At 39.0% G+C, this 22500-nt stretch overlaps 1 protein-coding gene across 1 annotated transcript in view; it reads left to right on the forward strand.

Moving 5' to 3' along the window:
- bcas3 (BCAS3 microtubule associated cell migration factor) overlaps window positions 1–22500 on the forward strand; it is a 363376-nt gene that overhangs the window by 82768 nt on the left and 258108 nt on the right. Inside the window, exon 16 of the mRNA XM_062419168.1 lies at window positions 19017–19167. Coding sequence (XP_062275152.1) covers window positions 19017–19167 — 151 coding nt within the window. The remainder of the gene's footprint in view (window positions 1–19016; window positions 19168–22500) is intronic.

Consider the following 22500-nt stretch of genomic DNA (forward strand, 5'->3'; position numbering starts at 1 on the left):
TGAGAAAAATGAAGGAGAGATATAGAACAAGGGGGGGGATAAAGGAGGAGGGAGGAGGGGGGAGAGAGAGCAAGATAAGTTTGTAGTAGCAGCGCTGAAAGCCGGGGTCTCGGGAGCGTGGTCGTAAATCACACTTTTGTTTCAAAGGGGAGCATTAGGGCCACCTGTCAACAATTAGTCCTTACAGTGATACCTTACTGAGTGTGTGTGTGTGTGTAAGAGAGAGAGTGTGTGTGTGTGTACATTTGAAGAAGACAAACTATGGTCCACATGAATAATTCTTCTTGTGAAAAAGAGCAAAAAAAGGAACAAGAATCAAAGATAACACTTGTGAGGCAGCAGGAGAAAGTTTTCATAACTCTAATATTTTACAATGTATAATATAGTCCACAGGAAATTGAAGTCAGATTTTCACACTGCTTTTTATCAAGGTGTTAATCAACACCATACGGACACTTGCTCACTTTCTGACAAAAAATCACAAAGCACCTCGACGTGTGAACGACGAGGCAGCGGCTTTGTGTACTTCCAGTGTTACAGCCTCATTTATATTGTGGTGTCTAACACTTCTTACGTTTAATATGTTACATTAGTCATAGCTCACACTGTACTTGAGACAGTATGAGTGGTCGCTGAGAGTGAGAATTCACCTTTTTAACCCGCCCTACAAAATAATCCCCCTTTACTAACGAGCAACATATTGTATCAATGATAGCAATTTAAGTGTAAATGAAACTAAACCAAAAAAATCTTTCAGAAGTTCAGGCAAAATTGACTTGATAAGATTTTCTAGCATTATAACCAGGCCTCCACAAAACACTATATCACCATAGAAATACTTAACAAGGCTTGACTTCCATTACATTCAAGCTTCGTCCTCTTAAAATAACTAAATCAACTTTTTTTCCAAGCGTTTTCTACTCTCGGTGCCTTAAGGCCAGCTTTAATGTAGCGGCACCGGGCAATGAGTTTTATTTTTGTATTTATTTTTTTTATATTGTTAAATCTATTTTGTTTTTCTCTCAATAGATGTTTCGGTGTATCAGGGTGACAAGCATACAATCCAATTTTCAGGCTTGTTTCTCCCCAATTCAATCTGGAAAAAAACCCAACTGATTTAATATCTCGCTAAGAAAAATCAAGAATTTATCTTGAAAGTAGTTCAATAATCTAATGAAATTGTTCTTGAAAGAAGATTTAATAAGATAGAACTTCCTCGAATTGCTCCTTTTCTTTTCTTCAGTGCAGTTATTTTTAATGGTGTGGTCATAGCAGCAGTATTTAGTTTTATTTACTGTACAGTGTTTTTTTTTTGGGGGGGGGCTCCTCTGGGTCAATGATGAATTAAACCTGTCAGATAAGTTCTTGTGCCAAAAAACAAGATGATTCTATTTTTTTTACAGTGAGCATGTATTTAAATTGTGCAAAAGTGGCAAAAAGTGTGTTACACAGTAGGTCATTATCAGTTCAGCAGTGAGACCTCTGTGGGGACGAGGTCATGTAGCTCTCCTTGTGTCTGTTATTCCCAAGATAAATTGGCTCCAAAGTATCCTGCCGCATGTAAATTTAGAAATCGAGCCCCCCCTCCACCTTCACCACCACCACCACCAGCGTTGATAAAAAACTCCATAATTTGTGCAGTTTTCACCGGATGCAAACACATTGAGTCACATTTTGCTTTTGTGTCTGCTTTTCCGCCTGTTTTTGTGAGCTGGGTGTGAATTTTGGGCAGCGAAGGCGGTTTTCTTAGGCTGGCAGAGAGCAGCAGAGGGTGAGGCAAGCCAGGGCCGGGCCACCTAGCCACAACAGCTGCTCTGTGATTGTCGCCAGCGAGGACAGCGTTGATTTTTGGGAAGGAACTGTAGAAAAGTACACATCCTTCTCAAAGCTGCCAGCCCAGGCTGCCGGCACACCTAAAAATAGAGGCTGCAATTGGCCGTCTTCTTGTCACTGTTAAAATCTGGAAGGGCTATTTACGTACTCAGTACTTTTTTCTCTCCCAAAGCCTCTCCTCTGTGTGATCAATATATTGTCATTTGAGGTGATGACCCATAATGTGACCGTCCCACGCTGTAAAGCGTGGTTTGTCTGCGGCCCAGCGCATACAAGGCTAGATTAGTGAGTGCAGTTTCTGTGCACAGGGCAGAGGTTATTGAGGCTATACCAGGCATATGGCACAGACTGTAGAGTTTTATTATTCCGATGTTTTTCAGATCCAACCGCAGCACTGTATAGTACAGCAGCGCACAGTGCAAACAGATCCCAAGCTCTCCAAAAACAACTCGATCATAATAATCTAAAAACCATCCTGTAGTTTTCATTTGATCTGGGTTTATGTTTTTTTGTGAAGAGCTGTACTTTGCTCTCTAGTGCTGCTAGATGGAGACAATGTTTTTATCTACTGATCAGAGGTCCCCCTTCTTTTTGTGGAGGAATCCATTTCATCATAAATAACTGTAAAATGTCCGTTTTCACCCTTTTCTGCGGTAATCTTGTGACAGTTATGACTTAGCGTCAATTTTTTTTTACATTTTTTTGCATGCATGGGCGCCTTTTGGTGTGTATATATATACACACAAATGTTGGTCATACACTTCCCAACAGTAAAACATCAACACACAGCTATTAGTCAGTGCAACAGATTTGTTTCCTCACCGAGCAGAAGCCCTGGTGGTCCGATCACGGGGCCATATGGGCCCTGGCACCGGTTCAGAGGGAGAGGGGGAGGCAAAAAACAAGGTGTGACGGGAAACTGTTAATTCACTTGTTGATAAAGGGACACTTCCTTTCTGCTATTAGAGGCTGACGGCTTGCTTATTTGGGTTTGGACTTTTGTTTTATCTCGCCTCCCTCCTCCCCCAGCGCTGCCCCCCTCCCGCTTCGTCAGTCATCGTCCTGTGGTGAAAAACACCAACGCTCCGCAGAGGTCGTGCCAAGGAAACATTACCTCATAACTGCTGGTGTGTGACACGTATGTACACGGCCTCAGTGTGACCCTGTTTTTTGACAGTATGGTTACTGTAAGTTAAACAGTTACAAAGCGCGGCCCGAAGATGTCGAAAGCTTGGGTCCGATGCTTTCACAGATAGTGGATGGATTTAGCAGAGCGACTTTAGCATGTCAGCTTTAAAAAAAGAAGAAGCTGTAAACAGCGTGAAAGCGGGAGATAGATGACTTGTCCAGATTTCAGTCGTCATGATGAGCTGTCTGCCTTGGAAGAGTGTCCAGCCCGAGACTTGACCGAGCTAACCAGTGTTTGGAGAGCCACCGCATGCCCACATGCTCACCATGTTTTTAATTTTAACTTTTGCTTTTTCATTTGAACTTTTTTTTTTTTTTTTCACTTTCCTTGTTGCTCCATCCCATTGTTTTTGCTATGGTGTCCCTGCTCTGGAGCCACTTGCCTCACCTAGGAAGCTGAAACATGTTCGACATTGACTTAGACTGAAAGGCCACATAGGAATGGTTAGATTTGATCTCATAATAAAACTTTTTATAATTATAAAGTGTATTTTCTATCAGTTGAGAAAAGCTCATTCTCAATCTTAAAAAATGACACCACATGGCTCTTGTAGCTGCTGTTCTGGAGCTCTTGATCACATCACATGATTTTTCTAAGCAGATGAGTCTGTGCAGTCGTCATGGAATTGTAGATTATTTTTCCGCTCCTCGGGACTTCTTCTCTACGTTGGCTGAAAAACTGTGAAGATGATCAAAAGCTCCAGAACAGCTACTAAATGAACCTCCGGTGTTTCTTTCTATTTTCCAGCGTCGCCGTAAAAAAAAGACTTCTTTACCATCATATCTAGCCTCACTGCATACATCATATTGTCCCAACGCTAATGTCACATTACAGTTTTCAGCCAGTGTTTTTAAGCTTCTACTTGTATCTTGTGACCATATGTTCAATGTTTTTTTTCATCATTCACATCCACATATCTGCACATCTGTAAAAAGTGGAGATCAGGTTATATTGCAACATTTTCTTCTGCTCACACTTCCATTTTTCAGCTTAAAGGGTTTTTTGTCAGACTCAGTTTTTCCTTCATGAATCAAAGGTCTAAGGATAGAGGAAGTTGTATTGCTGTACAGATAATAAAGCATCCTGAGGCTGATTTGTGATATTGGGCTATACAAATACAATTGACGTGATGACATTTTAGACTGAAAGTACAAAACATTTCCTGCTTTTCCCAAGAAAAACAAAACAAGTAGTGTGTCATGTTTTGTATTGTGTATATTTGGGCTCAGTATAGTCTTGGACAGAAGCTCTGCTCTGACATGGGGACCAACATTATCAGTGCTCCCCTCTCTTTGACCTTGTCCCACTTCTTACATGCACCTACACACACACACACACTCACACTTGTCATGTAGTTCAGACATGTTATCAGTGACAGCACCATTACTTCCTTTTCTTTATCCTTAGACAGCTTGTATTGTGCTGTTGTGCCTCAGTGTGAAGCAACAAATAATCAAGGGAAGTCAATTAATTTAGAGAAAAAACAGGGATGCTAAATTTGCACCTAACAAACATTCTTAAAATAAATAATCTAAGCAGTCATTTATCTCATTCCTCTGTCACTGCATGAAATGATTGTCAGCTATACTGAGGAAAGACAAACATTTAAAGCAGAGGAGGTCACAGAGGCGCTTTAGTGCACATATTAAAAAGTCTACATTAAAGCCGTGGTGGCAGGGCCTGCGTATTAGTACCCGAGTCGTCCTCCGTGTGGCGCTGTGTGGTCAGGATTCCAAGCAGCTCAGAGAGGGAGGAGCAGAGCAGTCCTATAACTCTACACAGAGAGACAGAGAGGAAAGGACTTGTAAAGCTTGAGTTGTGCTGCAAGGGTTTTGCCTTGATACAAATCTAACAACAGAGAAAGAGCTGGGTAATTTCTAAGGCTTTTTTTTATGAATGGTCACTTCCTCCAGCTAAAACAACTTGCAGCCCTTCTTTGGAGATTGTTTTTTTTTTTCTCTCTCTCTCTTTAAAGGAGGCAGTCTGAACACTTTTCTTTTTAGACTTGAATGTTAAGACATCTCAGCTGTATTCTTTTTTTGTTTTATTCCTTCATTCTTTTTCTCCTGGTGTTCAGAAGATGAAGAGGCAGATTAAGTTTTATTTAGTGTATTTAAAAATGCTGTTAAAATGGAGGGAAAATGTTTTCCTCTGAGCAGCCTTTGCTCTGATAATTCCTCTCTTTCAACTGGACACACAGAATCCAGCATCACATTCAAATCCTACTGTACACGTCTTAATAATTTAACCCACAAATTACTGGTCAGCAGGAAATAGGAAATGGCAAATAGCTCTCTAAAAGGAGCAGATGTTCTTTTAAAAGCATTTTTTTCCCTCCCTTCAACCTGCCATATAGTCAAGAGGATTACGCTTTGTACATTACTCAGTACATTTGATTTAACAGTTGTGTGCCATCAAAGGTAAGCTAGTGTTAGAGGCTTGTATTTGATGCAGGCTCCGTCGGCAGGCTTCACCCTGTGGTCGGCAGAGGAGCCAGAGCCCAGCTCGGCTTGAGTCAATAAACTGGAGAGCTCACAGCGCAAAACCACACTGCAATCGAACAAGCTGTTTACCCTGAAAATTAGCCTTCCCCTGTACTTTTAGGGCTTTTAAAGCAACCAAAAATACACGGTGTGAGGAATATGTATCTTGGCCGGCGTTCGGGCTCCGCCAGAAGACCTCTGTCCTTTTTATATAAACCCTAATAACTCAATCTCCACAACCGCTAAACCCTCTTATCACCGGGTGCTCGCCGTTGCACTCATCATTATTTGATTTGCAAAATTGTAAGGTAGAGATAAAGAAATAAAGCTGGCTTGCCATTACACACAGACGGCACTTGTGGCTTCCAGTTTATTGCCGACCATGTGAAAAGTGCACGCTGTGAAAAGCCAAAGCCTTTCATTGTCACAGAATCAATAGGTTGTACTTCCCGCTTTTATGCTGCTGCGGTGTGTGCGGATCTTCCTTATGCTGTTTTTTGTTGTTTTGGGTTTTTTTTGGTGCTCGTCTCACTTCTATATTTGTGTTCCTGAAGCTTAAAGTCTTAAAGTTTTAGTCTCACACCAGCGTCATGGCTTCAACAGGTCGTCTTGGCATATTGTGGAGCTTAATTTATAACAGCACGTGTTATAGACCAACTCTAAAGCAAGTCATTCTAGTAAAGAAAGTGACAGACGAATATAAACTATAATACTTTCACTCAGATGTGTTTATCACTGCAAGACGATACAGTTCTGACAACAATCTTGCACCTTCATTTGAAATTGAAATGTCTGACATTAATGTTAAATTAATAATAATAATAAAAATCATATTCTCTTAATTGTTGCAGTCATCTAACTCATTTCCGAGCATGACGAAACATCACTAATATTGATTTTCATGTATCCAGGAGATTGGAAATGGCAAAGGAGAGAAGAGAAGAGAGCTCGTTCTTCTTTACTCTTAAATCCTGTGTTTACTCGTCTCATGTCTAAGTGTTTTTGACACGCCATTTATTTAGACTGGGATGCTGTCAAAACTCCGCCGGCTCAATCTGGATCAAAGCGGCCCTGCGGTTGTTACCAGCTATTGAAATGAGCTTCTGTCGCAGCTGAACAGAACTGCAGTGTCAATCAATCAGCGTTAGATCAGAGCCAGTTTTTAAATAGAGGAATTAAATCAGATGTGCATGCAGGATTGTGTGTGTGTGTGAGGGAGTGGGACAGAGAAGAGAAGATGAGGTTGCTGTGATAAAAAAAATAATGAACAAAATGAACTGCATCATTAAAGAAAAGAGCAGAGGGAACTGTGACTCTTGCTTTAACTGCTTTACAGTCACTATCACTCACTGTTTAAATATTATAATCACAAAGGAAATATTGAATATTTTCATCCAGAGGCTCATGAAGACGGTGCAGGACGGCTGTGACAGCGGCGCAGACGTTTCATTATCTCGTCCGTCTGTCCTATTGTTTCCTCTGCTCGGGACCGCAGGCTTCTAAAAGGAGAGGCATTTAAATCCAGACAGACGACGGATGCAGCCAATCTCCCAATCTGATCGGGGAGGTCAACAGGCTTCTTCTCATTTAGCTTGAAGCGCACTGCTGATCTGTTTGTAATCGAATAAACCGACAAAGGTCTCATTTCTGATCGAGAAAAGGGAAAACAAATCGATGGCAGGATTGTCTGCGTTGTGGGGAAAAGATAATACTTATAATTAACATTTATTTTCTCTCTTTAGTGTTGGACTCTTAAACACAGATTTTAGCTAAATGAAATGACTTTGAGATGAAGTGAAGGAGGGAGTTGTGATTGCAAACATTTTGTCATGGAGTGACTGAAATGTGTATGGCTCAGAATTCATGTTTGACTTCTTTTTTTAAATTAGAATCATATTTTAAGAGGCAGTCTCTGACACCTGTTTGATACCAGAATTCATTTTTTTCATTAAAAAAGAAAAAAATTAGTCTCACATCTGAAGGAAAATTTTAGTATCCCGAATTCTTTACTTTTTACAGCGTTTACACAGAATTGAGCTTGAAAATCACTTTGTCAGCATTAGAACAGATCACATTATATTTTCTAATACTAATAGTAATTATGTTGCACTAAATAACTGAATATATTCATCTTACATGCAGGTAAAACAAATACAGTACTTCAGTCATATTAACTCATATTCATATCTACATTTGTATCAGCACCTACTTTCATAAAACAACATTTTAAAAAGCATCAACCTTCCACCACTTCTCCCACTAAGCATGTATCAACACAAAAAAATGGAGCTACACGTGTTCCTATACGATGAAAATAGGGTAAATAAAAAAATCCCTTTTAAAACATTGTTTATTAACAATAATTCTTTTTTTTTGGAGTGTGGTAAATTTAATGTTTTTTCTTATAGGCATCATCATCATTATTTTTATGAATCCTTCAGTTTGTGACAATGTTATCTTCTGATGCTGAAGTTTAAAGTTCCTTCTCAGTCATGTTCAGCTGAGGGAAAAACAGTAGAGAACAACATAGAAAACATCTGATGCATCCTGCCTTTTTTCCAGCTCTCTCTCTCTCTTTCTCTCTTTCTCCCACTCCTGCTGCGACTAAATTGGTTTGTAAGTGTGTGTGTGGTGTGTGTATGTGCATCTGTGTACTTGTGCACACGTACACACACTCTCATTCCACCCTCCGCCTCCCTCTCTTGCTTTCCCAAACATCCAATCATTGGCCATAACCCGTCTCTTTACTGTGAGGTACTAGCTCCTTGACCCAAATCATATGATGGCTCTACACACACACACACACACACACACACACACACACACACACACACACACACACACACACACACACACACACACACACTGGTACAAACACATATGGTTAGAGTGTGGGTGTCATCTGATCCAGTGGAGTTGTCTGACCCCCACCCCCCTTCCAGTCCTTCTTGCTGGCGACTCATTCCTGTCTGATGAAGCCTTGTAAATACTGACATGCTGTAAACTTGTAGATCTGATTTCAGGGTGCTGTTTGTGTGTGTGTGTGTGTGTGTGTGTGTGTGTGTGTGTGTGTGTGTGTGTGTGTGTGTGTGTTTTCATGTTTGCACGCGTTCCTCTCACCTGATTGTTTTCTCGTGATTATGTTTGGCTGCGTGTCGTGTGTTTTTGCATGTAGACGTGTTCTGCTCCTGTATTTCTGTCGTTTTTTTTGTTTTTTTTTCTTCCCCTCTCTCCTTCCAAATGCTTTTTTTTTTCTCCTATTCTTTACAACACAGCCTGCTCCGAGCATGTTACACACTCTCACTTTCCAAAATCTCACTTTCTCTCCTTTTTTTTTTATCTCTGAAGTTTATGATAAAATTATATCCTGGGAATTTATTTTTGAGCGTAGTTGTCGAGTGTTGTTTTCTTTTCTATTTTTTTTTTTAGCTCCCTGACATGAGAAACGTCAATAAAAATACAAAAACGTTCGAAAAATGTTCCCAAATAGGGCTGTTAATAAAACCTCCCTGTTAGCCTGCGGTTTGGGAGCGGGGGACCGGGCAGGAAGCCATTTTCACACAGGCCGGCCTGACCTCCACTCTTAACTCTCTCCACTGAAAATAGCAGACGAGCAAGATCACCGTACAAAGAGAAGAGAAAAAGAAGAAGAGGAGGGGGGAAAAACGACGAGATAGATCCCTGCGCCGCACCGTTACCTGAGAGAAAAAGGAAGAAAAAAAAAAGAGTAGTGGGGGTGATGTGGGGGGAGACTGATGGCTTTTCCACCGGTCTTCCGATTCCTTTGCAAAACAGTAAATCTTGTGAAGTTTATTTTCTTTGCAGCATCTGTGTTTTATAAGGGCTCTTTTAATTTGTTTTTACTCTGTCCAGTGGGGGATCCCTGCTCCTTTTTTTTTTTTTTTTTTTGCCCTCCCCCTTTATGTCCGACCCCTTTTAGCCCTCCCTGCCGTCCATCTCTCTCTCTCTCTCTCTCTCTCTGTCTCTCTCTCTCTCTCTCTCTCTCTCTCTCTCTCTCTCTCTCTCTCTCTCTCTCTCCCCCTCTCTTCTCCTCCCTTCTATATTTTTTTTTCATTCTCCGTCTCTTTCCCCCTCCTGTGGAAGTGAGTGTTTTAATAATGATACTTTGGGGAATTGGGATGGTAGAGCAGCTTTCTCCTCCTGCACAGAAACACTTCAGCGCCCCCCCTGCCCCACTTGCTCTCCCCTCCTTCCCTCCTTCCTCACTCTTCATTCTGCTTCCTTTCCCCTGTTTTAATCCCTCCCTCCTTTAACATGTCTGGGAAACTTGGACTATAATGGAATGAATGGTGGAAAGTATAAATGACTGATACAGGTTGCCGATATTAGTCAGTTATTAAACTAACTAGTTTGATAGCAGTGCTGAGTTATGAGTTTTGGCATCAAAACTACATATTTATATAAAATATGAAACCCAGTGTAAATTAGTCTTACCAGTATTTTTTCATAAAAATCTGATTATATTTACAAGAGAATAAATATGAACTAAAATGTTTATAAATATAATCCACTTTTAGCTACGCAACACTATGTTTTTAACACATTTTACATCATTTGTCAAAAGTTATTATTATTATATAAAAGTTATGTCCTGCTCAATATTGACAAAATGCATTCAACTTTAAATGTAAAAATACTCCAAACATGTTTTCTTTTCATTTGATGTTTTAAAATGAAGTAATTATTTGTAAAAGTACACTTAAATACACTGTAGATGGAAAAAAAAATATATAAAAAATATTTATCATTCATTTGACATTTTCAGGAGCATTCAGTCTTACTTTTGGTAGAAAATGGTGCAAATGTCATTTCAAATGACATAAAACCAACAAAAATACTTTCTGAATTGCTTTTCTTGCCAACCCTTATTTGTCACTGAGCCTGATATTTAATGATGTTTGACCACACTGAAATGGTGTCAAAAATGACATGTTCAATTTGGGACTTAATATCATGTCATTTAAACCATACCTCTATAATAGTATATGCATGTATTTCATCACATTATCAGTATGATATGTGTTGTTAATAGATACAATAATCAGTTAATTGAACAAAGTGGATACCTGGTAGTCCAGATGTTAAAGGGATAGCTGCCACAGTGTGAATAGCATGGCATCATCTCATAGGATATATTGCCATATTGCCCACCTCTAGTAAGCAGTATTCATCTCCAGGTTTGTGTTTTTTTATGTCTTTACCTGGCACCAAAAAAACAAAAAACATTTTCATAGAGTGTCTGACATGAGCGGAATCTCTTCAACAACCTAAAATGAGCCAGAGGTGTAAAGTTGCCACCGCATTTACATCAAGAAGTGCATTAAATAAGAGGCTTCAGTTAAAAAGCCCATGAATCAGCCTAAGTGTCTGCCTGTCAGAATGTGTTGCAGTGGACATATTTCAGTCAGTAGGAAGTGAGGTTTGATACCCGTTCCTAAGTTTAAACAATGTGTCAGCCACTTCCTGTGTGAGTTTCCTTTCTTTTTCACAACTATTATTTTCATTTCAGTTAGCAGACAGGACTGAAAATGAATGTTGTTTTCAGAACAGTGATTCTGCTTTGAAGATATATGACTGACAAACATTTCTAGATTCCACTAGAGGTCTTCACATGTTGGAGCCGACCCATAACGGACCTGTAAAAAACCTATTCACACCTGATTTTCATAAATTCATATTTATTCATAAAAGACCTGACCTGAAGGTGACCTGAGCACAGCCAGACCTGAACATAACAGACCTGATCCAAAACAGAGAGAACACAAACACCTGTTTTAAGACTTAAGGATTGGTGTGAAGTCATAGAAATGAAAATAATTCATTTATGCTTCAAACACAGATAACTAATATAATAACTAAAACATCCCATTCTAGCACCTGTACCAGCAATAAAACCTTCTGGAGTTAACTTGGTGATACAGACAAAAGACAGTGTTCTAACCGATGTATCTTTTTTTTTTCTTATTAAAATAAATGAAATTAGCGCCTTGGTAGTCGAGTGGTTACCGCTCACGTCACATAATGACAGCGTCCCTGGTTCGATTCCAGCAAGGGACATTTGCTACAGGTCATTTTCCTCTCTCTCTCTCTCTCTCTCTCTCTCTCTCTCTCTCTCTCTCTCTCTCTCTCTCTCTCTCTCTCTCTCCGCGTTTGCTGTCAGCCTCTATGCAATCCATTATCAAATAAATGCAAAAAATTCCCCAAATGAAATCTTAAACCAATAAATAAAATAAAATAATGAATTAATAACAAATGTGTGAAATTCCAACATTAATTTAACAGCATAAATCTTGTAGATGAATGATTTTCCTAAAATAAGTTTTACCTCAGTTCCTTTTTTCTCATCTTAGTCCACTATTTGCATAAAACAGAAGTAAACAGCTGATGTTGATTTTACCTCCTTGTTCTTTTCGCTCTTGTTGTTCTTTTGGTTCTCGCTCAAAGCACATACAGGCCTGAGACCTGCAGCAGTAAAAACAGACCCAACCCCACTAGACTGAATAGAATTTGGACTCGGACCTTGGTTTTTTTTGGTTTTTCATAATCAAGTGGACCATTGAAGACCCCTACCCTGCACCACAATATTGTAATACATGGCTTGTAGAGTCGTCTCCTAAGAAAATGACTTTAATGTGAGCGTCTCTACAGTTGTCAGTTCAGTTGAAGTACATTTTGAACATGCATCCTCTTGTTTGTTTTGAACCTGTAATGAAAGCTGCCTCAGCCAGCTGTTGATCTGTACCAGGATTCCAATAACATGAAGAAGGTGTAGTGTGTGATGTACTGTTCCATCCTGATCACTTCTGTGGAATACTTTGACGAGCTGGCACAAAGTGTTTATTACATTCTACAACTACTGGAATCCACACTCAGACAGAGGTTTTTTTTTTTTTTTTTTTTTTAAATCTTTTTTGTCAGGAAAAAGTAGTATTGGCACAAAATATCAACTTCAATTCAAAAATATCTTCAAAAGCACAAAGCCTAGACAAAACGATAAAAGTATTCCCCTAACGGGACATCGCAGCTTTTTTTCCCCCCTCGTCTTCCACAGTCCTCCTTCTCTTTCACTACCCCTCCGTCTCACAGCTGCAATATCATCCTCAGGTCCAACGTCTCTTCTAATTCCCAGAGCATCACTCAACATGTCACCTGCCAAACCTGCTGCCTCCTAACACTCCCCCAAATCCAGTTCCCCTCCAGTCCGCCGTGCATCCTTTTCCTCTCTCTCTCTCTCTCTCTCACACTCACTCTCTCTCTCTCTTTCTTTTTTTCTCTCTCTCTTTGCCTGAAATATCCTCTCTGGCAGAACAATTCAAATAAGACACAGCGTTTTGTGTGGACAGTCTTCAGAGCTTGTCCTTTTTTCGCACGTCGGCTCCTCATTGGAAGCCGGGCTGCTTGCATTGGATGCAAATGAGGTATTAAAAGAGGGGAGAGAGAAACATGAGATAGCGTGACATGGGGCGACTGAAGAGAGAGGAAAAGCGCGAAGGATAGAGAGAGAAGCTTTAACACGAGAAGAGAATGCAAATGCTGTTGAGACAAGGGGAGGGAATGGACGGACAGATGGATGGAGGAGAGCTGGATGGATGGTTGATAGGTTGATGGTTGGATTAAGGGAGAAAGGGAGACGGGGGTCAGGTGACAGTGACTTTTTTGGCAGGGTCAGAGTATTTCTCTGGACGGACGACGGCGACTGGAGCTGGATTTGCATTGATGGATCTTCTTTCCATGTGGATGTCATGTATCAGTGCTTGGGCACATCACGCCCCGGTCATTAATCAAATCATGGCCTCCGTCTAGAGCTATCTGTCTGCCAGACGCTTCTCATCTGTCTGCCGTCTCTCTCTCTCTCTCTCTCTCTCTCTCTCTCTCTCTCTCTCTTCATATTAGTGTCGGTCAGCCTTTTTCTTCTCTGGCTTCCTTTTCTGCAGACTTTGTTTCTCAAGTTATTAGTTTAGTTTAGTTTTATTTCGGTCACATGAACTCAAAACACTCATGTACAAGAAGACTAACAAAGCAAATAATCATCATTTCATATTTACCCGCTCGGTGTCCCTCATCTCCACTACATCTACTAACAAGCCAAAAGAAAAACAAAACTATAAATAAATAAATAAAGCAGTTTGACCAAAAAGGTGTAGGTTAAAGCATATAATAAACCAAAACATCAACAACAATTGGCTATATACATAATGCACACACAACAATACACACACACACACACACACTTACACTGTCTGGAAGCAACTTATTTTTCACCTCATACATTAACTGTGCAATTTAGAAGTCCACCAGATTTGAGAGCATGTGAATTTATAAATAAAATGTTGGTTGATTCGTAATAATCAGCTCTGTTTACAATTCTTATTGCTCTTTTATGAAATAGCAAAATTGGATTTGTAGTTGTTTTATATGCATTTCCCCAAACTTCCACACAGTCGGTGATGTATGGAACTATTATTGAGTGGTACAATATGTGTAGTGAATTTGGATTGAGGAAATCTTTAGTTTTGTGTTGTGAAGTATTGCTATGGTCTTTGATATTTTAGTCTTTACATAATTTAAATGAGGTTTCCAGCCGAGTCGCTGGTCTATGAGAAAAATGTGTTTTCATAAAGTTTGACTGTTAATAAATAATGTCTCAGCTGTAGTAGAACATGTGCAACAAGTCTGAGAAGTTACATTTCTAGAGGTCTTTTGGGAGATCATTTTGAAACAAGCTCCAACATCAGTAATACTAAGAGAAGTAGTTTCAAGCAGTGTTTAAGTAGCAGAAGCACTAATAGTAATATTGGGAGAAATACGTGATCACATCATTAATCAAACTAAATTTAATAGGTCATTACTAATGTCTTAATCTTATTATCAATTCTGACTTATTTAAGTATGCACAATACAAAAATTATATATATATATATATACACACACACACACACACACACATGCCTCCTGTTTTTTTTTTTTCTTTTACAAATGTCAGCCTTTGTGAAATTGTGCACACATGCACAGGCCTGATTTCCACTCCCAATGTTACCCTACATACAGTGATGTTAGACACGCCCTTAATTAGGAGTTTGCATATGTCTGCTCCACCACCCCGTCTATGAAAACACCAGCAAAGACATACAATTAATCAGAATTGTATCGGCAACGTCTTTTTAACAGCACATAAACAGCTGTCATTCAAACGGCTGCACTGTGCTTCACTAAACATACATGTATCTGGATATACTGTAGCTATTCTGTATGTCAGTGTTATCAAATGTTAGAAATGGAATCATAATAGTAGTAGTAGCTTTATTGTCATTATATTGAGGGTCAGACATCAATATAATAACATTTAGATAACACTCCCTAAACCATAAGAACATTTAGGCCACTTAAAAACAATTAAAGACATAAATAAAACAATAATAATAATCATAAGAGCAATAAAGGTGAAAGGTGGAAACTGCAGCAATGCTTGTTGTAACAGTAGGCCACTCTGATCCATCATATACACAAAAAAGGACATAAACACAGGAGAATGATTCAAACATTATACATCAAAATAATATCAATTGAACTCATAACAGTCATAAAACTTTTAATGCACTAATTCTTTCAATTATATTAAATTGAGGTATGTAGACTGTAGGAAAATAAAATATACTGTACTCACAGTAAAATGAATAATGCTACATTCAGCTTCTTTTTCTACTTCATCATATCATATTGAGCTCTGGTATGAGGCCTCAGATGTACTTTGGAAAACATTTCTATCAGCTTGAACCTTGTCCGATGAAATAATACATTTTTCTACTGTGGTTTGTTTTGCTGTGTTTTTTAGTTATTGTGACTTATTTATCATTACATCACTGTTCAGGGTGGATTTTTAATCTATGAACTGAGGATTTGTTTAACTGACATAAAACAAAGAGATTGACAAGATGAAAACATAGCTGAGTTTTTTCTGAATTATGAAATCTTGTGTTGCACCAAGATGATTCTAGTTAGGGAAAAACTTACTTACTTAGACTTAGTTTTATCCTTTAAACTTTGAAAATGCAAATAAATACAGTAAAAACTGGTATATGCTGGACAAAACTTTGATACAATTTTTTTTCATTTAAAATGAGGGTGCGTCCTATACAACGGTGCATTTTTTTACCGCAACTTTTAACTCTTCATTAAAAAGTCATTCAAGATTGTGACTATATTTTCAAGATAATTTACTTTGCATTACAACTATGGACCTACATTTCCTCTTGATCACAGTCCTCCTTTACTCTTAACTTGTTTTCACTCTACACACACACACACACACACACACACACTCACACACTCACACACTCACACACGCTCTCTTGCTGTCTGGCTCTCAGCCATCCAAGCTGTTTTTTCACGTATCATCTTCTGCTGGTGCGTGATCTCTAACACACTCCACGCTAACTTGTCTTCACTGTCTGGGGGGAGTGACAGTTTGGGACCTCTTGGCTTTGAGTGACAGGAGGGTATGATGCTTTGGTCAACAGTGATCATCAGCTGTCTGCCCCACAGCCGGGCCACACCTGTTCTACAGTCATTTTTTAGGGTGGGGTGGGGTGGGGTGGGGGGGTGACTATGAATAATGCGATGGAGCAAAAGTGAAATGTCCGTTTTGGGTGAGGATGCTAAATTCATCAACCCCCCCCCCCCTCCGATCTTCACCCTCCACTCCCCTCTTACATGAAGCACCATTATGGCTTTTCAGGCTGCTTCCTGTACAGATTTTTTTTTCATGATCTGCCCCCCCCCACCCTGCCCCACCCCTCTCCGTCCCTCAACACAAAAGGTGGCTGCCCAGACTCTGGGGGTGTAGCACTTTTGAAATGTGAAGGGCTTTCAGGAGCTGGTTGGGTATAGACCTCTGTTAGTCTGACCAGGAGAGGAACAGAGGCAAATGAAGGACAGGTTTGTGTAATGCGCCCCCCCCCCCCCCTCCGAAGGTCATGCGGCATTGTTGGCCAGCGGAGGTCTAAAAGACAGCCCATTGGACGACCACAAAGCAGAGCTTTGGCAGGACTAATGAAACTCAGAGCTACACGTTAATGATCTAAAAGACTGGACCAAAACACTCAGCAGTCCCTTTCCGCTCGCATTCAGCTTCCCCTCAATCGCTCCTTCCAAATAATGACAAGGCACTCTCCTCCTCTACCTTTATTGTAACCTTTGATGTCTGCCTTGTTTTCTTTGTCTCCGTGTCCTCCCTCCCTCCTTTTCATTCCTTTATGTTACGCGGCTGTCACTCATCTATTAAGGCAACAAATGGAACATGGAAAACATTCAGAGAGTGTATTGTGGTGCACCCACAGGTTTGCTCTTTATTTCTTTTGAAAGCACTTGAACTTGGAATTTTTCTTGGGCTGCCCATTGAATTGTTGTTGTTGTTGCAGGCATTGTCACAGGATTACAAACATATTTGTTTTATAATCCGCATTTATAATCTCCTATAGTCCAATGTTTCTATGTAACTGTTTACATGTAATTGTGTGTGCTCTCATTGTATTGAAGAGTCACCTTAAACAAGTTACAAAAGACTTTACCTCTACTGGGATGTATCCATACACAGAGTTTAGGTTTAAAGACTCAGTACAGTGAGAGGAACTGAATTAAGTTTGAGATGGTCACAGCATTGAAAACATGCCTATATACGCATTAGCTCACTTTGTGTTTAACCAGCTTTAAAAAATGAATGTAATGGTGCAGCATTGCAGATCATAAAGCGTGGCTTCAACAGACAAGACAATCAGATTCTGGTGTGAATGTGAACACTTGTGAGAAATCGTGTCGTGCAGGTGGTGACAAATTGAAATCAGAGCATGACATATTGTTGTCTAAAAGAAATCAATCCTCAGTTATGTAGAAACTGGACTTAAAAATGACAGAATGTGAATATTTGAACTATCTGCAGTCCTCTTACGTGCTAAGAAGAAGACATGGTGGTGTTAAAATGATTAATAAATCTCACAATTAATTGTTGGAGGCACACATGAGCCAACATTTTCCACACATTACTTTGACTTTTCAAATGTTAGAATTGACTGTGGAGTGAATTAGTCATCTTGAAGGCTTGAGCTCATTCCCTGGAAAGAAGTGGGTTTTCACTATTCTGATTCAAATCATGGAATCTGATGTTGCAGCCCAAACTCTTCAATACTAAATAGGAGTGGGGGGTATGGGGGGGAGTCATGGTATATACAATTTCATACTTCAATTTTAATATACAGTCCATCATAATAAAGTAGACTTTCTTAAAAATCTCTTCAGACTATTAAAAAACATCCAGCAAATCCAGCATCTGGCAATCAAGGTATATTTATATCAAATATCATATATCACATTGATGCAGAACTGCTCATTGATTGAAAGTTGTTAAGCCACAACAATTTCATTGTAAAAATCCCAGTATGTCAATTGATTTGCCTACTGAGAATTCCGTGGCCTGCTTTTTCCCGTCAGAGATTAACTCTGACTGATGTGCAAACAGGAAAGTGTTGACATGTGTTGTCCGGTGAGGTGGAAGCTAACTGTCTCTGTTAAGTCCAACAGAGAGCGAACTAGCAGCGTCTCTCCCTCATGTAGCTGGTTAAGGTCATTAGGCCTTTAAAAAGCCCTTTGACATCACCTGATGATGTTTGGCTGGAGCTGCATGGGATATGTGAGATGAGATGTGTTTCTTTGGATCATCTGTGTGTGTGTGTGTGTGTGTGTGTGTGTGTGTGTGTGTGTGTGTGTGTGTGTGTGTGTGTGTGTGTGTGTGTGTGTGTGTGTGTGTGTGTGTGTGTGTGTGTGTGTGTGTGTGTGTGTGTGTGTGTGTGTGTGTGTGTGTGTGTGCGTGCGTGCGCCAGTGTGTAGGGCCTGTTGATTGGCCTTGATTAACAGACTGCCAGGAACTAGAAGCAGAGCTAGAGCCTTTGTAACGTAGCATCTTGAGCTGGTTATTTCCAATCATTCCACAGGAGGCCTTGAACCCAGAGCAATGTGTGTGTTTGTGCATATTGTGTGTGTGTTTGTATGTATGCGAGTGCGGTTGGGAGAAAAAAAACAACAAACTAACACAATACTGAAACATGGCTTTTCTTTTTCTTGGATTGAAAGGTGTTTGAGTTCCTTAAACAACATCTTCTGGTGGTCTGCGTGGTCGGCAATTTGAAGTGAAAAATAGATTAATTTTTTTTAAATGCGATTCCAAGTGAGCAATGCTGAGAATTAGCATCTGTCAAGACAGCTGAACTGAAAAAGGAACCGCTGAGCACTGAAAAATGAATTATGTATAAAAGGCTGTACCAGCATTCATAATGTGATTCTCAGTATTTTGTGACCATTACCTGGGAAAGCTCTTGACATACTGTATTCGTCTGTTTTGTTCCAATCCATGAAAAAGAAGATTTCCATCCAGTACTATTAAAAAACAAAAACACATAAAAAAACACTTTTAATAATGTAGCGTCTCTGTGTTTTTCCAGTCAAGCTGAGCAGCCAGGATTCATACAACAACTTCACCAATAACAACATGGGGAACCCACGGCTGTCCCCTCTGCCCAGCCTCACTGTGGTGCTCCCTCTGGCTCAGATCAAACAGCCCATGACCCTGGGCACCATCACCAAGCGCAGCGGGTAGGTAACACACACACACACACACACACACAAACACACACATACAAACACAGCCACACCAGACTTCAGACCACAGGATCTCCAGTTATAGAGCACATGTGTTACACAGCTATGATATAGAATAATCCCGCCACAGAATCAATTACTACTACAACAAATCATAACAATTGTTCTATAAGCAGCATTCCTTTAGTCAGTCATCACTCATTAACATTCATTTTAATGACCTATATTTACAGTAGTATAAAAACTTATTTAATAACTTATAAAACAGTAAAATAGTTGTATGTGGACATAGACATTTTAGATGCATTGCCAACAATTTCTCCCATAAAGCATCCCTAAAAAGTGTGTAAACAGTTAATGAATGACTGATAACACAGTTATAATTATGTAGTATATGTACTATGAAACACATGATCTAAACCTTATAGTGTATTATAAACATGTAACAGTTTATACTGTACATATGTACAACTAATTCACTGTAAAACTGTTCATACATATGATTAAAGTGATTCATACTACTTATGACACATTAGCTTTATTCTTGAAAAACTGTCACTCAAGACACGTTTTCAGGCAAATCTCATGGCCTTCATAAGTAAGAAGAATATAATACAAGATGGAGTTTGCTCAGTTGTCCTAAATAATTATAATAATAATAATTAATAAAATAAACAAAATACCTCATCCTTTGTATTTATTTATATGATTTCATCTGTTTTACATTGTCAGTCATTCATTATGTGTTTATATAGACTTGCATATGCTTCATAAGAGGAAGTATAGCTGTTAAAAACCATGTGTAATAAACCATGTATTCATTGTTTGCTGCACACACAAATGCTAAATAGGCAGTTTAAATGAAAAGGGTTACTGTTTATCCTTATGGATGTTGTATAAAGATAAAGTAGTAAAAATATATATCAAATATACGACAACACACTAAAAGAAAAGATCCTTCAGTCCAGCTGCGTTGGACAAAAGCTTTTAACTGCTAACAATAAACTGTATACTTCCTCTGCAAGTTAACCTTCAATCATACTTATTTTTCCATTTCTTACACAGTGTAAAAATACAGTATTTTGTCAGCAGTAGACTTGTGTGTAGGGTCAAAAGCGCTCTCTCTCTCTCTCTCTCTCTCTCTCTCTCTCTCTCTCTCTCTCTCTCTCTCCTCTCTCTCTCTCTTCTCTCTCTCTCTCTCTCTCTCTCTCTCTCTCTCTCTCTCTCTCTCTCTCTCACACACACACACACACACACACACACACACACACATTCAGCTGATGCTCTTGCACTTCTTTTGTCTCAGGCCACTACTTTTTTTTTTGCATAGGGTAATGAAGCACAACACACATGCGAAGTTGCTCCGCAGGCTGTTTGGAAAGCAGATAAAAGACATCATGCGTCACAAGGCTATAAACACAAGGCTGTGAATAAGTTAGAATTACATTCAACTCATATCAAATGCAGTGTAACCTTGCCAGCACTGAGTACTTAGAGCTTAGCTGTGAACTCTCATGTACCTCCATCCTCTCACTCACTCACTCACTCACTCTTTCTTTTTTCTTTTTTTTTTTCACCTGGATCTTCGCCACGCATTGCAATTATGTAGTTTTAAGAGCATCGGCCTTTTGCTAAGTGCATTTACATACAGTACAGGTGGCTCCACAAATACAGAGATATTTTAATATTTTTCATTTAAATGTAATTTTCATGTCCTGTTTGAATGGAAATGCTATAATGATTTCAAACAGACGCAGAGGGATTTATTTCCCCCGTGATATTTGATAAGTGAGCTTGAGGATGAAAATAGAGACCTGATCCTGTGGTCGACATAAACAACATGGGGCCATTTTTCTAAACCATTAGGATGACCTGCACAGTTCATTTGGTTTGTAAAATGTGTTGATGCTTCTAGGCTGCAGTGGTTGTCCTGGTTTGGTATATTTAGTATGATGTGCTGGTACTCTGTGGTTTGCATTTAGTCTTGCAGTCATAACATTTAACGTTAGAGTGGAGGGTTCTGAACATACAGTAAGTCTGATAGGTCTAAATTTAAAGCCTTTAAACATGTAAATATGCTCTAATTCAGCATTCAGTGAGAGCTGTCAGCTGTTATAGTTTTACACTATCATTAATCATACTCAGTCAAAACATAGACTGTTTTTTATCTGGTTTTATAATTTATATCATTTCTCAGCTGGGTGTTGCTATTTTATTTACGCTGCACATTTTTTTGCTGTGGTTTTTATTTCTCCATTTTATACATACTAAGCTCTCATTGCTAAGTCATTATCTATCCCCTTTAACTTTTCTATCAATCTAAAGTCTAATCTTTTTTTTTTCTGTCTATGGCAGTTCAGTGTGGTTTCATTATTTTGCCTTCATGTTTGGTGGTAAGCTATAATCAGTGCTTTGATTTATGCTTTCATTTCTTTAGTTTGACTCATGCTTAGTGCTTACTTTTGCACACTTGTAAGATATCCATTGACTATCATGTATTTATGTGTTTTTCGATACCTTTCAGGAGTATAAACCATTTGCCTTGATTCAAAAATATTGTAAAATTGGCAGAATTTTTGACTTAATCAGGAACTAGCTGATCAAAATTTTAAAGATGATTTTTGGTATGTGACACCTTTCTCTGTAAATAGAATTTGTTATATACAGTAGTAGATAACACCGCTTTTTCTTTTGCTGGTCAGTAGTGGTGGTGAAGCTTATCATTCTAAAATGCCCCATCACATTTATAACAGAAAGCAACAGAAAACATGTCACTAGATATAAGATGTTTAAGATGTATTTCCTCTGTAAGGCCTTCAGGACACAGAGTGTGTAGAACCTACCACTTACTATGAAGTCAAACACTTTGAAATGGACAGGCAATACAGAACAGCAAATAATAATCTAGTTAGGTCAATCATTTTCAAGCAATTACAATGTGTTAGAGTTTTTCCAGGGATAATGCTGGAACTTGTTCTATGTTTCCAGTTGTCAACAAATCCCATGGCTAAGACCAGAGAGCAAAACCAACAATCTGTCCATTTTCTTTATTAATCTATTTATTTTATTTATTTATGCATTTATTTATTTATTTTATTCACGAGACAATCTCAGTTCAGTTCACAGCTTTATTGTCCCTCAAGGTGGAAATTTGGTTTGCAGTGACATCACAAAAAAACAAATAACACAATAATAATAAATAAACAGTGACATAGAACATCGTCACAGCAAACGACACAAACCAAACTTGATAAGGAACAATCACAATCAAAGTCAAAAGTAGAAGTATCAAAAGTATATAGGAGTGAACTCTGTCCTCCATTAAAA

Source organism: Scomber scombrus, chromosome 5, assembly GCF_963691925.1.
Source record: "Scomber scombrus chromosome 5, fScoSco1.1, whole genome shotgun sequence".
NCBI lineage: Eukaryota > Metazoa > Chordata > Actinopteri > Scombriformes > Scombridae > Scomber > Scomber scombrus.